Source organism: Egretta garzetta, unplaced genomic scaffold (assembly GCF_000687185.1).
Source record: "Egretta garzetta isolate BGI_Z169 unplaced genomic scaffold, ASM68718v1 scaffold118, whole genome shotgun sequence".
Lineage (NCBI taxonomy): Eukaryota > Metazoa > Chordata > Aves > Pelecaniformes > Ardeidae > Egretta > Egretta garzetta.
Window position 1 is genome coordinate 367692 of NW_009260484.1, and position 17716 is coordinate 385407.

Sequence of the window (17716 nt, forward strand, 5' to 3'; positions counted from 1 at the left end):
TGGGCTTGAGGTATTATCCTGCGCAGTAATTGTGTGATACTAAACATGTTAATACTGTTAGAATCCATGGTACTGAGATGTCTGGGTAGATCCTTCAAATAACAGAACTATCTCCAACAAAAATGTAATACAATTAAGCAGAATACACATACATTGTATAATATAAATCATCAGGAAGGTAAAACTGAATCAAAATGAACACCAAACTAAAAAAAAGCTTTTTTTCCAAAAGGTACAGACTAAAATGGTCTGGACAGCCCATTGCAAGTAGTTCTGTAAGAGCTGATCAACCCAAACATTAAGCAAGGTACTTCCACTCAAGATGTTTTCCCATACCATGTGTCAGACCAGCATATCTATGCATACATACTAGGATTCTGATAACGTAACTTACAGTATACCCAGCATCCACATAAAGCTCTACTGAAATATACCTCTACATAGTCAAGGATAATAACACATAACAAATTTCATATCTCTTAAAGACCATACAGGGACTGTAAATCAAAAAAAATCTTTTTATCTGTGGATGCATGTGCAAACTGTATCTTCTCTATCACTACATGTGCTTTAGGTGCTGCACAGTAAAAATGAATTCAAAACACCAAAAGACTGTAATACAGAGCTCTTGTTGCAACTACTATAAAGGGCTTCAGGAAAGGCAAGATCACATGGTTAAAGAGTGCAAATTGCAAGTCATGTAGTTTAATGAGGTGGGTCACCGGCAGAGGTACAGGAACTAGCCCACTGAAATCCCCAAACCAGGCAGCCTGCATATGGCCTGGAACTCCCTTTCTAGCCCTTAATGAAAACACAGAACCACAAGGCTGGAGCTTCACGATATTTTCCAACTTAGGTAGTGATCCTGATTTTAAAAACAAGCTTGTTTAAAGTGCTGCTGGTGTGTACTAAGTGCATTTTTGGCTCCTAATTTATAGCTACGTTACAAAATAATAAAGATTGATTCATCATAATGAGATATCTGCATGCTCAACACATTGATATTTTTGCCAAGAACAGTCTATGCCTACAGTGACTCTCATTTGAAAGCAGTCCTTTTCCAAGTCACTACGCTGCAGTACTCAGATATTCCCATATACCAAGGACCTCTAATGATGTAATATGGTCATTCTGTATGTAGTAGGGATTTTTTTCTTTTAAACAGTAACTATGGAAGCCATGGTAAATAATGCCAAAGGCTAACCAAAATAAGACTCTGAAGATAGAGTGTGAGAATTTGAAAAAGTCTAATTAACAGTAAAGAGTGAAATTTTCCTGTCAAAAATATACCTACACAACTGTGGGAAAAATTTGACCTAAAATATTTCAGACTGCTTCTACCCCTTGAAATAATAGAAGTTTACCTAAGATGGAAGTTCTGAATGTTCACATTTCTGTAAGGAGCAGTTTTTCTTTGACACCACAGCAGCAGCCCTTCTTTGGCAGAGGTCTCTGTAAAAGACACCAGGGAGTTAAAAAAGGAAAAATGTAAAAAGTGCTCAGGTAATTAATTTCTTATAATCTTAATGTTGTCAGCCACCCAAAACTGGTTGGCATAAGCCAACATTTAATCCTAAAATACTCATACAAATGGACTGATAGGGCTCCATTGGATGTGAAGGGGAACACTGCCACTAAGGATGAGGAAAAGGCTGAGATACTTAATGCCTTCTTCCCCTCGGTCTTTAACAGTCTGACCACTTATCCCCCAGGTACTCAGCCCCTTGAGCTGGAAGACAGGGATGGAAAGCAGAATAAACCACCCATAATCCAGGAGGAAGCCATTTATGACCTGCTGTGCCACCTGGACATCCACAAGTCTATGGGGCCAGATGGGATCCACCCGAGAGTACTGAGGGAGCTCGCAGAGGAGCTTGCCAAGCCACTCTCCATCATTTATCAGCAACCCTAGTTAACAGGGGAGGTCCCAGACGACTGGAGACTTGCTAATGTGATGCCTGTCTAGAAAACGGGCCAGAAGGAGGATCCAGGGAACTACAGGCCTGTCAGCTTGACCTCGGTACCAGGGAAGGTTATGGAGCAGTTCATCCTGAGTGCAGTCACCAGGCATATGCAGGACAATCAGGGCATCAGGCCCAGCCAGCATGGGTTCATGAAAGGCAGTTCCTGCCTGACCAACCTGATTTCCTTCTATGACCAGGTGACCTGCCTAGTGGATGAAGGAAAGGCTGTGAATGTTGTCTACTTTAGCAAAGCCTTTGACACTGTCTCCCACAGCATTCTCCTAGAAAAGCTGGCAGCTTATAATTAATTTTTAAAACATTCATCTCACTTGTGCGCAATTCATATAAAAATGTCTTTAAACAGATTTCCTAATTATTTAACATAGATGCATTACTATTACCTTCCACTGAAATATCCTGAATAGCAAAGCGAAGGATGATAGTCCAGATCATACCCAGAGTCATTTTCACATTGCCGTCAACAATTTCTAAGGTGAAAAAAGAGAGAGTGGTAGTAGTATTTAGAATGTGTTTTCTGTTTTCTCTTATTTTAATAATAGATTTTTATAAATAATATATTTTGTATTTAATACATTTGTTATATTTCTACCATAACTTTCTATCTACACCGAGTTCATCTGGGTTCATTTTTCAACAAACTCCTGCTTGTGCTACCCTGCAGTAGGACTGAAGCTTACTGAAGTTAAGGTCACTTCAGCCATTCCATGCTAAAAGGCTTCTCTTCAGGTAGTTGTAACTGTCCCAAATATTTACCTTTTAGGCTGACTTTTTCAGAGAGAGCCTGAGGAGAAATACTTATTTAAAGTTTGAACAATATTACTGTTTTCAAATACAAAGGAACTGAAAAAAATATGGTCTTGCCCCAAATTTTAAGAAACTACAGGACATTAATATTATTTTTTAATTAAATGGTACTCAGAAATCCCCCTATACTATTCAGACCTTTTTGAGAATTTTACCTATAGTGCCAGCACAGACTAGATACGAAGAACAGCTCAAGAGACACAGCACCTCCTGAGACTAAGCTACATAGCTTCCTGCCAAGCAGTTCAGAAACATGGCCACGATGTTGTAATATGTTACAGCTCTGATACGTATGCACATATTTATGTATTTTTAATATAAAATGGTATTTTTTACCTCTGTGGTTTCAATTTGTCTCAAGACTGCTTGAGTCTACCTACAACACAGGGCACTAGGAAGATTCTTTCTCCAACCTTTCTCACACATACACGGAGCTCCCTCCACAAGCCAAGTCAGAATGCAGTGTTCCTACATTGTAATAGGAACAGTGACACCACGTAAATTTCTCAACACCAAAAAATGTACTGCCAGATCACTTAAGTATGGTGATAATGTTAAATCAATCTGACAAGTAAGGTGTGAGACTCAGAAGAATACAGTGAGACTGTAAAGGAGGGTCCAGCACTGGAAGAGGAGGAGGTGGGACAATGAGAGGGGAACTGCAGACTGCCTTTCCAGTCACCTCACACTGAAAGAGCACTGGAATGAGCAGCAGGCACAAGCTGCTCCCCTGCTTGAAAGTCACCTCCAGCCTTCCTCAAAAAGTGGAGCAGCTGTGGCTGTCTGGGGGCCCACTGGTATTCTGGGAAAGGAGCAGGAGGAACTTGCATCAGGAGGAATTTCCTCAATTTAACATCAAATGCCAATAGAGGTGCCAGCAGAAAATGCAGTCACTCTGCTACTTACAAGTTGCCTGAATCCAGGGGCAACTTTTAAAGACCAAAGCAGCTACAAGCTCCGAGGCTTGAGATACATGTTAAATTGCAGTAGTATGTGACTTGAGCTGTCATTTGAACCTACAGAATTAACAAATGTGGTAGGAGATATGTCACCCATCACTACTCAATACTTACTCTACTAGTGTGATAATCCAAGTTTATATATGAATGGCTGTTTTTCTGCTTTCCCCTTTGGGTTCTACACTAATTTTCCAGAATTCTTACCTCACTTCGCCTGCCTTCCATGCATTATTACTGTCTGATTGGCCCTGAAAGACCTCAATTCTATTCAAACCCCAAACCTAAACTCTTTTGAATGGCAATTAGGGCATGTAGCTACTTCTCACTCCTTCCTCCTCCTTGGTCAAGTATTTCATTGTATTTCGATCAGATGTCTGATATGTATATACATTAAAGAAGAATTTCTTCAAATGTAAAATAAATGAATTTAAATACTTAGGAGGCATTGCTGATTGTCAGGCAATCAATTCATGGATTTCCATAATGACTACATCATTGTTTTGATTTACATATCCGTATGTACACACAGACAGAATGAAAGAGAAAGAGAGGGAATTTTCTGTGTTGTGCCTCAGGAGAATTTTCAAGCAATTTGCCAGCTTTGGTTTCTCATTATCTACTGATAGCATAAACCACAAAAAACACATGTATAAAAGATAAGGAAAAATATCTAAACAGAAGGAAAACAAAGTTGCTAAATGTTGAAAAGTATCAGTGACAAAAAAATCCTGATTCGTTCCTATCATTTTCCTCTGCAGGTCAATAGAAGACTTCATTATTTTTTCACACTGCCTGTTTGATCTGGGAGGAATACGGTTCCTATACCTTGCATATGCAAAGCTACAGCTTTCTAGGGAAAAAGGTCTTGCTGAGCTATGAGGACAGGAAAGGAGAGAAGGGAAAGGGAAGGGGAAATAATAAAAACTGCCTAGGGAAAAAACTAAGCAAAGCAGTGTGGCAGGTTCTCAAAGGTTTTAGTTTTGGGTTTTTATTCTGCTTTGGCTTTATTTATTTTTTTTTATTCTAACCTTCTTGTAGCAGATTCACAGATAATTTGGTCTTTAATATCTCTCCTTCTCCCCAGAAAAGCATTACAGAAGTGTTTCCTATTAACAGGATACTTCTCTTTTGTGGTTCTCCATATCTCAGTTAATTTCATTCAGGATGCAATTACCTTACAAATGGAGTTATTGCACATTTTTAAAACTTCAGGGAAAACTTCTAACTCTTGGACTGTGAATGGCTCATAAGGAGTACTTTCACAGCTTTTACTTTAGCTTCTTGACTCTCTAGTCTCATTTCATCACCAATGGAGAGACTCTTCCACAAGACAGATCAGAGTAGCTAAATTTGGCTTCTGCTCAGCATCACAGTTAAAGGTGATCACCTCTCTCTTTCCACTCCTCAGACAGCACACATCAGCCAGCCTCAGAACAATATGATGGCTTTAAAGAATATCCCTGGCCCCTTAAAAATACTAAATTGAACTTTGTACTGATGTCCCACAGAAATCACAGTTTAATCTTTGTTTTGAGGCCCCATTTTAAATGCCAGTTGGTCCCCTTGGGCCTAAATGCTCTAATACTCAGCATGTCAAATAATAAAACATGATCCTCAGCAGATTTAGATACAAAATTTTCATGCTTTGGAGATGAAAAAGTATTCCAAGCATCCATGTAACTCAAAGAATGCCAAAAGAGATGGGTGCAGACAAGCCCATATGCCCCATGCTCACACATAGGGGCAGTGAGTTAAGGGGTTAAGGTCTTCGATAACAGTACAAGCTTAAGGAGCCTGTGCTCTGCCTCCTTGCTGGCATTCATTCCATCTTCATACTATAATGACTGCCCAGTCAACAATGCTGAAAAATGCAACAAAAGAAAAAACAAGATGTGAAAAGCCTGGTTTAAGACCAGATCAGATTGCTGATCCAGTCTCCAGCATAGCTACAGAAACAGTTGTCAGTCCAAGGGATAGGGTAGGGCTGTGAAGTGTGGGAGCAAGTATGCAGTACAAGGGGGTGCAGGTACTCTTTAGACACATTTTGGTGCCAGAGGTCCCAGACTGTGAAACTATACCCAGTCAGATGTGATACTGCATTGCTGCATCAGCACGGCACTGTGACTTAGACAACAATTTAGTAGAGGGGATGTGGTAAACTTAACATGGCACTAAGCACGTCTGGGCCAGAGCTGGCTTTCTGTTCAGCCTGTTTAGAGTAGGAGTGGAAGGCACATGAATCTATCTGCTCCTGCCCACATGGATGTAATCCAATGTGTGCTAGTAGCCATACTTGACATAGTGTAATGTCTTATAATGACAGGCTTCTCTCTGTATCTAAGCTATGACAGTAGCAGTGGATTTTCCTCCTGTGCTTCCATCCAAGAATTTAAAACCATTTTTTTAATGCTAATGAATGAATTTTTGCTTCTAATCCCTCCCTTTTACAGATTGAGAATTCCAAAAACAGGCAATAAAACCCTGCAGCACAGCCAAGGACGTTGCCTCAATCTCCTGGCTTACTAACTATGGCCTGCTGTTACATGCAGGAAGAAACATTGAGTGCATGGACAAACATCACCTTGCAGCAACTGGCTGAGATGCTGGAAGAGGTTACTGCCTCTTGTTCCTGCCTCCCTTCCAGAAGGAATTACCTATTGTCACAGAGCATCTAAGCTTATGCCAGTTGTTGCAAGAACAACAGCGTTATTTTAAACGGTTTTAATGGCTGATCTGAGCTATCGCAGATGCTTTGCCTTCAGGTGATATAGAAAGTGCTCAAGTGCTGATCCCTAGTCTGAGCACCCTGGCAGTAATGAGCAGCAATAAGGAGGGCAAAATGAGGGAGATGGGCCTGCTCCTTCCAGGGGTAGATATGAGCTAATGTATCTCGGTTTAAATTCTCCCGCTTTCCTTGACAAACCTAGGTGTGAAAACAGTAGTACATTGTGCAACCTGTGATCAGAGAGAATGACCACTCTGTCCCACAAGATAATACTTTTACTACACACTTGTTTTTGGTCAGGAAGCCTCAGAGTCCCAGCATGACATGACAGATACTACCATTCATTTGCTCCAGACTCTGTACTCTCAGTATTTCTGCACTAGCTATCAAACAGGCTTCTATATTCTTAATTTTCATTTCCACACATAAATTATCTCTTCAGTACCCTCTGCTGTCCATTCAATGCTATGTTGCTCTCAGAGTAACCTTAACTGCAGAGGTTTAGGGTAGTGGCATATTTTTCCATCTCGCTTCATTTAATTGAGCAAAGGACCCAGCTGCCCCTGACTACCTGTACAACTGATGGAGGGAGCCAGGCACCTCTAAAATGCAGTAGAGCTCTTCTGAGATCTGAAGTGTCTTTGGGAATTGCCTGTTTCTCCCCACTGCTGATATATCCCCCCAAAAAGGTCTCTGTTACATGCCTAAAGATAGATGGTATGGATTTGGACTCAGATGGCCCAGCCAGTTCAGTCTCAAATGAATGAAGGGCGAGTTCAAATAAATACTCTGCCCAGAGAACACGGATTTCTTGGGATTTTGAAGTTCTAGATACAGAAACTGAAAACATTTGGTGAGGAACCAAGCAGGCTAGGTCAAACCATTGTGGAATCAATGAATGCTGACAGATGTCTCTGTTACTTCTACAGATGCCCCTATCCCACCTAACGTATCTTCCTGCTCCAACCACAATTACAGTAAGCTCCCTAAGATCAAGGTTTGGAAGCCAGAATAAGGACATCTATAAGCCTGGAGAAATCAGAAAACAGGAAGAGAAGGCTCCTAAATCAATCTAAAAATGCCTAGCAGTGCGAACAGAATACAGCTAGTGCTTCTCACTGTGATACTGAGTTTACAGACAGAGTTTTGCTCTAAGGACATGTTAGAGGCTGCCCCCAGAATGGACAGCACATTACTGAGGCTATGGAACCAAAAGTAGTTGGATATCATGCTAGCCACATCCCTCCTCTGTATGCCAATGGCTGTGCAAAGCGTTATGCAAGTATCTCCATGGAGCAGCTAGTTTTAGACAGACCTTTGTCCTTTTTAAACAATTAATTGATTCTCATAGGAGGCACAGGTTCACTTGCAGTAAAAGCCTACCGCCTTTTGCTCAGAGTTTACAGCTATCAGCATTTAGCTAACCAACTGCGTGGCTTTATTTAACTACCTGAACAAGAGATGAATAACAAAGTAGTAACTTCAGTAAGTAACATCCCAGCCCACTTTCTTCATATGTTCAGTCTCTCCCCAGCTATCATAATTTCTTTTGATCACTCCCTTAACTCTGCATCTGAATTTTAGAAACACAGCTGCCATCCACAGTCAGTCTCATAAGAAAATGGGGGTAGGTCCCAACCACCTGGTAGTGATGTCAGCCTTTGTCTAGTCTGAATAATATCTCCTAAAGATAAAAAAAATCCCAGATTGGATAAAGCACACCCTAGAATCCAACCTGATTTCTAAAGGAGTTCCTTATTTTTAATAATGTATAAGAAAAACATAATGCTCTGAAAGAAGAAATCATTATCTGAATACCCACTGAAACAGAGACAATTCAATTTAACGTTGGAGATAAACTAATCTTAGAGCCCATTTATACCCCTATCCCTCTCCAAGTGTCCACAAATTTCCACCTCTCATCCTTTCACAGATATAGGTCAGCAATCAATATTACAGGATTTTTGAGGCACCCATATATACAGAACAGCCTGTGTAATTTGGCGAAGGGTCTCTGTCAGACTTCTTTGTAATGTGAATACCTACAATCTAAGCAAGGCACATCGTCAAATTTCTGTCACATACCTTCTGCACCAATTGACACAAGTTTCACTCCTTTGCTGGCAATATAATCCAGAGCTTTGTTGACATTAGCAATTTTATGGAAGCGCATCTTCCCTCTGTCTGGTTTTGGTAGTCTCTCCCCTGCAGAATAACAAATTGAAAGTGTTTATTGTCACATATACCTGGTTACAGACATCCAAGTGATCAGAACTCAAGACTGAACATGCCCTGAACACTGTCTAAAAGTTAGCAGTTATTTTAACATGTATTTTTCTGAAAGAATGTCAAATGGCTTTGAACAAAACCCTGAAGAGAAAATTCAAATGTTGAAACATTTGACTTAGGTTTTTCTGATATAGCAGTAAAACCAGAGTAAAGTTTTTATGTTTGCCCTAAACATCTGGAAGATATGTGAGTGCTTCCTGCTCCTCACTTTCTGGTTCATTGCTACTGTCTGTGTTAGAGTAGCTGAATTTTAAGAAGGCAGGATGTTCTCAGAGCTCATCACCCTTACCTGACTGACTGTAAAGAGAGGCTGGACTCTTTCCAGCAGATTAGCCATAGCATCCTTCCACATCTGACCAAGAACAATGGCTTTTAAGAACCTCATCCAGTACAGCAGAGCAGCTAATTTCAGAGCATAGGCTGACGTGTTTGAATGAACTTAACTTTTCAAATGATCACAAAGACTATTAATTTCTGAAAATATGACTCTCCATTTCATGAAGAGCGATCATTTGAAAATCTTCTTTCCCCAATGAAATCTCCAGCAAAGTATAAACTGGCTTTTCCGTAAAGATGCCTTAAAAAATCTTCTTGCCCTTTTCCACCTCTATTGTGTGCATGTAGCTTAAGCTATTCCCTTCACATTCAGGGGCGACATAGTGAGTTTACACCAGTTAATCAAAAGGAGTTCTTGGATGTTCCTTCTGAAAAATGAGACCTTTTACTTGTGACTAAATAGTGATCTAGTTTTACTTCAGGCACTTTTGAAAGCACCGATTTATCCAATAAAGTCATTAAAAGCAAAGCAAAACTTTTATACTCAAAGTGGAATAAAATGAATTTGTAACCAAAGTGTAAAAGCTTTTTAATTGTTAGGGGTCCTCAATGTTTGTGGTTTGTCCAGCAACACTGTGATGTCAGTGATACCCTGATACACTGTGATATCCTGGAATATAAGCACAAAACAGAAGATTGCGGACATAAGGTAAAAGCAGAGCTTTTCTCTCCTCCCTTTTGCTTTACAGTGTGTTTCATCTCTCACTTTTCAGCCATGTAGAGTTTGTGTTCACTGTTTTGAATTGTCAACAATTTTTGTTCGTTTAAGAGTGTTTCAGTTAGCATGCTGTAAACACATATAGCAAACTTTATTTTAGCCAACCTGAGATAACTTCCAAGAGAAGCATCAGTTTGAGGCCGTTTCTGAAGTCCTCCTCAATGTTCTCAATCTGTGTGCCAGCTTTCCTGAGGTGGGAATTGCACCAGGCTGTAAACGTCTGTAATAGAATTAAAAAAACCCCAACTTATCAATAAGGCATTTTCCAAAACAACTGTTAAGCCATCTAGGTAAGCACTGCATCTGAGATTTTCACTGCTGCCTTAGAAATTTGGACGTCCAACTCCAATTGATTTTATATGTGTCGCTGAGTTCAAAATTCTTATCCCATGTGTTCATGAAGATGCAAAGAATTGCTTGATTAGAAGCAATATTGTGCTAGATTCTGCTCCTAAATGCATACCAAAGAAGATCTACACATAAAGGAAAAATTTGTGTAACAGTTATTACTACACTTAACATTTTATGAGCACATAATTTTATGTTGGGACTTACACAGTCTTCCTGAAAAGAAAGATTGATATAGTATAAAGGAAGTTGTGTGGCAGTAAAATGTAGGCAATAGCAAGCACAGAAGCAAAGCTACTATTTTAATTCATGTCATGATAAACAGTTCTTATACAGATGATCTGTGCTAGGAACAAGAAACACGCATTTCTCACAGGCAGGAAATTGTGAGAACACTCTTCAGGATGAAGCAACTGAAGAGAGACTTTACACAGCAAGGATACCAGCAAAATTGCATCTGTTCCTACTTGTAACTACAGTGAGAAACAGAATGCCTTTTGAAAACATGGACAATTAGAATGGGTTTTGAAAGTTTACAGTAATTCAAGCGTGAAGTTTCACATTCAGACTCTGCAGATACGCCCTGCTTTACCAAGGGTTTTGTTTTTAAGCTGTATTATATAATTTTCAGAAAACTAACACTACCAACTTCATGAAACACACAAATGCAGATACTGAAGTTTGCAGGGCAAAAATGGTCACAAAAGCAACTGTGAGCATTTCTCTCTCCATGGAAATAACCAAGTCTGCTTTTACTTGCAGAGATGAAAAGCAGAACTAACTCCGTTGATCTACAGAGGTCATATACACGTTATCTTTTTTATGAATGAAATAAAAAGATGGGCTACTATAAAATTTAGTAGTTAAAATTAGTCTGTTTTTAAATATTCATTACTTCTCAGCCTTCTAACAAACTCTCCTTGCTTTTCAATGTCTTTTAAAACATAGAAAGCAAGTTTGTATTTACTAGGTATTTCACGAGGCAGTGAAACTCTAGGTATGTAGCAAGGCCATACATTTCGGTAAGACTTCAGTTGCTTAAAATTGTCAGATATTTGGAATTCCCCTTCCTTTGCTATTTCAAATTACCATTTTTTAGAAAACATTTAATGTAAATAGTTTAAAAAATAAAAGTCCCCATTGTCAATACGAAATTTCCTTTGGCTTTCTTTTTTCTTGCTTGTTTTTTTAGACTATTTAATTTCTGATCTCTCAGACACAGAATAAGAAAGGCCAGTAGATGAAGGCAAAAAACTTTCCCTGGAACTGAATCTTTTAAATTCTAGGCAGATTTCATAACTTAAGATATGGATTGAATTTTCAAAAATAGTCTATTCTTAAAAATGCAACTTTCTGTTAAAGAATAACATTTTGATTATTGTTGGGTTTGACTCAATTCATGAGAAGAATTTATGTGCAGCTTGCTGGGCTCTTTTCTCAGAGCTGTGACAAGGAGCAGTTTGCTGAACTTAGTTTTATCAACTTCTCTTTTCTAATTGAAAGGAAGAAGCAAGAAGTGCTATGGATCTGGAGTTGCTGTGCAGTGAAATCCCCAATTCTAGATACCCAGAGAAAGGAGAAAATACAGTATCAGAAGTGGTTTTGGGCAGGGGTCATGTTGACCTGCAGAAGATAAGTTGCAGGTAGAGGCATAATAAAGTCGTTCTATGTGCAGATGGAGATAAGTATGTCTGCAGCTGAAGCACCTCTGCAAATACATCTATTTTAATAAAGGGATGTTAGCTTGAAAAGCAGACTGTATTGGGTTTGTACGGAAGGTAAAATTTTCCTCATTCTAAGGTAACTAGCTTTACTGAGCTCATGGGAGACTGAACCAGCGTGTGAGCATCACAACAGAGATACTAGGCACCTCTACCCTCAGGGCTCGACATGATGAGCCTTGCATGGCAATTTGGCACATTACAGCAGACTCTTGGCATGTGGCTTCACACCCTGATGAGTTCCAAACTGGTTTATTTTCCTAGGACTAAACATGGTTATAGGAATGTTACTTAAGGAAGTGTTTACTACGTTTCAGTGATGCAATCCATAAATGACTGTATTAAAAGCTACTGCAAAACGTAACTTTTACCTTTTTAACAGTTTCCACAATTCCACAATTCATATTTATTTTTTATTATATCCTTCTATCCTATTGTGATACCACTTGTTCTCACTGCTTTGGCTTTAACTAACAGTTCTATTCCTACTAATTAAGAAACAATTCAAAGCACGTTTAAGTCCTGGAGATCAAGATACAGCCAGCATATAGTACCCTACAAATTTGTAATCCACTGGGATTTAAAAGCTATTAAATGACTTAGACAAAGCAAATTCCTTTATCTGCTGAGCTGTACAGCACATTTCAGAGTATCAGATTGCCCAGAGAAACAAGGCAGGACTGAAGGCACCAAGCCGAATACCAGGAGGGATACAAGTAAGTGCCTAGAAAGCTAGACATTTCTTTTTAGAGTTTATTTACCATAGGTGGCTCTACAAATTTTAAAAATAAATAAATAAAATTTTCTCCTTTCCAAAGTTGTTACTACAGAAGAAACTTTGCTGACATTCTTAGATGACAGACCACAGAAGAGGGGATGCAGGGCAGGAAACCAAACAATTTGCAGTCCCACAGGTACACATTCTCTTAATGCACTATTCATTGTCTACTGCTGTCACAGGTCTATTTCAGAAAAACTAACTCCAGAAAAGGGAGCACAATTTATGTTCTATGCCCACTTAGCCTCATTGTTAGGACTGCCAATAGCATATTCTCTGTAATTTGGATTCATAGATCTGTGATGGCAAAGTATGTACCTGAGAAAAAAAAAAAAATCTTACCTCATAATTGACTCAGGCCACTTAATTTTACAAGCCCTTGACAAGTAGAATTGCTACCAAGGGGCAGAAAAAAGAGATATCCCTAATCAATTATCAATCAACTGCAGGTAATACCAAGATTAATAGGCTATGCTCGCTCTGTGCAAATATTTTTACACATGCACAATGAAGGACATGCTTTGATGGAAAAAGTGGTATCTCAGAGAGCTGAATTGTCCTATACTCCTGAGAAAGCCAACACAACCTTTTTATTTGAGTGTAATGATAACTTACTATTGATAGTGCTCAAAAGCCAGAAAACAAGACACTATAATAACAAGTTTCATATGTGCTTGTGATAATAGGGATAAAGAGAATTGAAAAACACCAGTTATCACCCTCTTCAGTACTGTTACCCATTGGTGGGTCACAAGACAACTTGTTCCACCTGCTGAAGATACAGGTTTGGCACTGACAGTGAGTCCAAAATGTACATGACCAAAACAGCAGTATAATTTGCATGTGGACATGTACAGGCGATATACTCCACAAGTTCTGGAAGATTTATTTACTTGCACTCAGAATTGAAATTGAGAAGTGGATCCAGTTCAATAAGGATTGGAGAGCCGTATGCTATTCAGTACATATATCTCATAACAAAAGTTAACACTGCCTTTCACTCTCTCCAACTCAAATAAATTAATCTGCTATAATATTTACAAGATTTAAAAACTAATATTGATTTTAAAAGGCATGTTAAAAAAGGTTTGTCTGTACCCCTACCAGAAAGGCTACTGGCCCAAGAGTCATTTGGTTTTTGAGTTTCCGGCCCTTCTGTAACATTTACATAAGAAGATATAAACAAAATCCAATTTTAACCTATGAGTTATGAACAATACTGCATTAATAGGAAATGTAATACTTCCTGTCTCTGTTAAGTAAAGCAGAAGCTCAACTTATTTTAAGTGGACTTTAAATTCTAATACCCAGAGCAGGAGAAAATACCTGAAGAAAATTAACTTCAAATATAAATATTCAACACATTTGTTTATATATATGTGTTATCCCTAATTATCTCAGTCTGATAGAATTGTTTCCAAAAACTCTGCTTTATAGCCCTTCTTCTAAAGTATTTTTCCTCCCTACTTGTGCTAGCTGAGGGTCTTCATTACTTCTAGGCTAAATGGGATTCAGTGATTCACTCTGTAGTTATACAGAACATTACTGGGCTCTGAGCGCATGGCAAGGGTGTTACAGAAAGAGCTCTGCCAGAACATTCCCACTAGGCCAAACTGAGGTTTCCCCTTGAAGAATTTCCCATCTGTCTGTTATCCATGTTTTAAAATATAAGTTGTGAACCTGTAACACGATCTCCTAGATCCTGTGTCCACACAGTGTTCTAATGACTGCAGGATCAGGGCATTTCTCTGCGCTTGGGATACAGTTTGCGCTGGCCCTCATTCTCTTAACTATTTAATTCTGCTCCCAAAAGAAGTGGCATGAAGGTGAAACACAGCAGAAAATTGCACAGCCTTTATAAACTAGCTTGATGTGAACTACACATAACATCTTTTAGATATTCCTAGAACATCTAGATCAGCTGTACTTTTAGTATATTAGGTGCACGAATGTATTTTTATGAATTGAAAATAAATAAAATCTTACCTCTTACGTTTGAATTATAATTAACTGTCCCCTTGTTCTTATCTCCTCTTGCAGTGGAAGCCTAAATGCATTGGTACACGTTAGTGAAATAACTAGAGGAACTATAACAGGAGTGGTGGTTCACCAGTACAACTCGATCATGGTAGGCAAAGTGGGATTTTAACACTAAACACACCAGAGCACAGCAACAACTCAGATGAAGCACAGGGGAAGCATAGTGAAGGATGCCATGAAGGCTAAGGTAGAGAAGTGTTCCAAAAGGTCATTAAAAGGAAACCCTCAAATCATAGGCAGTATGTCAAACCCAAATTCCTGGGAACAACAGAAAGGATAGCACAGAACCATCTCACAAAGGAAGTTAGTAGGAGCTCCATCACAAGGTCCTCAAATCCAAAGTTGGGGAAAACTCTCCCTGCTCCAGCACATCCATCCATATAGCTGGAGAGATGGTGGCAGAAATTATGTTAGCATACTCAGCAGATCTGCTCTAATAACTAAGGGAACTTTACCCCAGTTCCTTAATTTTATCATTCACAGGAGACATTCATCACACAGGACATTACACGTCTTGCTAGCATTCTGCATTTTGCTTGCATGAAAGAGCCTGGGGAGACCTCAGTCCTTACAAAGCAGCTGGCCTAATCCTATTCATGTCTAGGGTTTCCCATAAAACATGCAACCCCCTCCCAGCACTGTTTTTAGGCACATAAGCCCATCTTTACGTGTAAGAGAAGCATCAATCTTAAGCACTGAAATTTAGGCAAGTCTTCAGACAACTCAGGACTTTGATGGACCATCAGCATAATGCTACAACAGCTCTATTCCCTGAAGGAAGCTCCTCCCTTTTTCATTACTGTTGATGACACCCATTTATGAAAGTTTTACAGCAGCAGGCTGTATGACCAAATGTGTGACTTCTAAAAATACATGCAGTGCCATAGGGCTATCTGCTTGTGTATTTTTATCAGTTTAAAATAATTTTGCCTATTTTAAATATATTTTCAATCAGAAACATTGATATTTGAGATGTAGAAGCACATGCAATGTTTAAAATTCCTTTTGAAACTAAAAAGTATTCAGGATCTGTAGGCAATTCTGGTCTAAATCTACTTTTCATTTTTGGGATTTCAAGAATCACTCAAATAAGAGAACCTTGCTCAGAAAAATAACACAGAAATAAAAGAGGAAAGAATCTAATGAAAATCTTTAGTAAAAGCATGGGCATGGTTTTACCTTGCATTATAAAAACGGCAAGATATCTTTACCCATTCTTATCTTTACAATATAACTGCAACCTACTGAATTCATTAAGGTGAAGGAATTAGAAAGACGAAGGAACTGTCAGGAAAAAAACCCTACTGTCTACTTCTGGTGTGTTGTTTTAATTCTGAATATTTTTTAACACATTCCTATCACTAAGCAGACCAGAGTGGTCTGTGGTAAATTTACATGTAGCAAATTTAATAATAAAGGGAGAAACAGAATCTTAAACGTGATGAAACGTCCGGCATATTTTATTTATACAGAAGTGGGAAACTTTGCTAGGCAAGTAGTATCAACTTTGGCAGAATCCAATCTTGTATTTAAAAAATTAAACTTCCAAGGACAAGCAAGCAAAAACTTATGTTATGCTACCTTTCTAAGCCTGCATTTAGGTACACATATGTCCTCCCATCATGATATTGCCTACCTAAACTCTAGCCATTTGTCCTAGTTCCACTAGTTAAGCTAGAGTTTTTTAAAGGTGTCCCCACCAGCCCTCTACAGAAGCACATCTCTTTTATGTCATGTACCTAAGCTGGTTTCAACAGCAGAAAGCTAAGAGGAAAACTAAAGAGAAAACCGTATGAGGAAAAAAAAAAGAGAGTGTTTAGCAAGTCAGAAAGTTTATTCCTACTAATGGTGAGTATTTACCCTGAATCATTTGCTATACTACACTTTACTTACTCATTTAGATGGCAGAATAGAGTGTATGCTTATAACATTTGAATATGACAGCAAAATGATGGGTCTGTAAGCATATTTCATGACAGAGCTACAGTTCAAACTAATCTTGACAAATCAGTGAAATGACCTGAAGAAAGCTGGATGCAGATTAGCAAGCAGTCTGAAGTACTGCCCTCCTTCAGTAACAAATAACTGCAAAAACATAGGATGCAAAACTACTGGCAGGGCAGTAGCACTGAAGAAGAGAATCTGGGAGCAACAGTGGATCACAATCTAACCCGATTAAGTATGTTGTGCTGTTATAAAAGGCAAATAAAATATTGGAATGTCTAAGCAGAAGAATGGTGTATCAGTATCTGAAGTATTTCTTTCGGTCTCCTCAGTGTTGGAAAGGGATTAGCTGTGATACTGTCCCCTCTTTTGGGCAAAAAATTCAAGATGAATATGGACAAGTCGGAAAGAATATACAAAATAGCCATGAAAAGAATAAAATTCTAGAAAACTTAATCTATGAAAAATATAGAACTATTGGGTGGGTTTAATCATGAGACATTTGAAAAGAATAGTACTTGTCTCAACAATTTAAGAAGTCATTTAGAGAGAGAGAGTAAAGGGAATAAATCAGTTCTCTGTTTACTGAAGATAGAGCTTAAGATAGTCATGAGCTTAAACAACAACGAGGAAGATTGAGATTAATTTTTAACTCTAGAAGCAGTGAAGCACTGGAAAAGATTCACTAGGTAAATGTGGAATCCTTCTTGGACATCATCAAGAACAAGTTGGAGAAATGTGTTGAGAACAGCATGAGCATATTTGCTTCTGCCTGAAAGCAGGGGAACGGACCAAATGCTTTCCCAGATTCTCCCAGTCATATTTGCTATGATATTCATGGAAGACTCCCATCCTAGCAGACATCTACACTGCAGCCTTGAAAAGGGAGAATAGGCAAGACGACTTTTTCCTTCCAGATTCTATGGCTGAGAAGCCCTAAAACTCAGGTATACATGTTATCCAAAGACTACAAAATAAGAAGTCATTCAGCAAAAAACAACTCCCTTTTAGGAATCCAAGCACTTGGCATGCAATAGATAGCTGTAAATTTTGTTTCTGTCGGGGTGTT

The 17716-nt window shown here is 38.7% G+C and overlaps 1 protein-coding gene across 6 annotated transcripts in view; it reads right to left on the reverse strand.

The window, feature by feature from the left end:
• ACTN2 (actinin alpha 2) overlaps window positions 1–17716 on the reverse strand; it is a 67049-nt gene that overhangs the window by 34172 nt on the left and 15161 nt on the right. For all 6 annotated transcript variants that reach the window (XM_035899713.1, XM_009644123.2, XM_009644119.2 and 3 more), the window contains exons 2-5: window positions 9922–10036; window positions 8559–8678; window positions 2366–2452; window positions 1365–1452 (exon numbers count right to left, since the gene is read on the reverse strand). In XM_035899713.1, the coding sequence (XP_035755606.1) occupies window positions 1365–1452; window positions 2366–2452; window positions 8559–8678; window positions 9922–10036 (410 nt within the window). The remainder of the gene's footprint in view (window positions 1–1364; window positions 1453–2365; window positions 2453–8558; window positions 8679–9921; window positions 10037–17716) is intronic.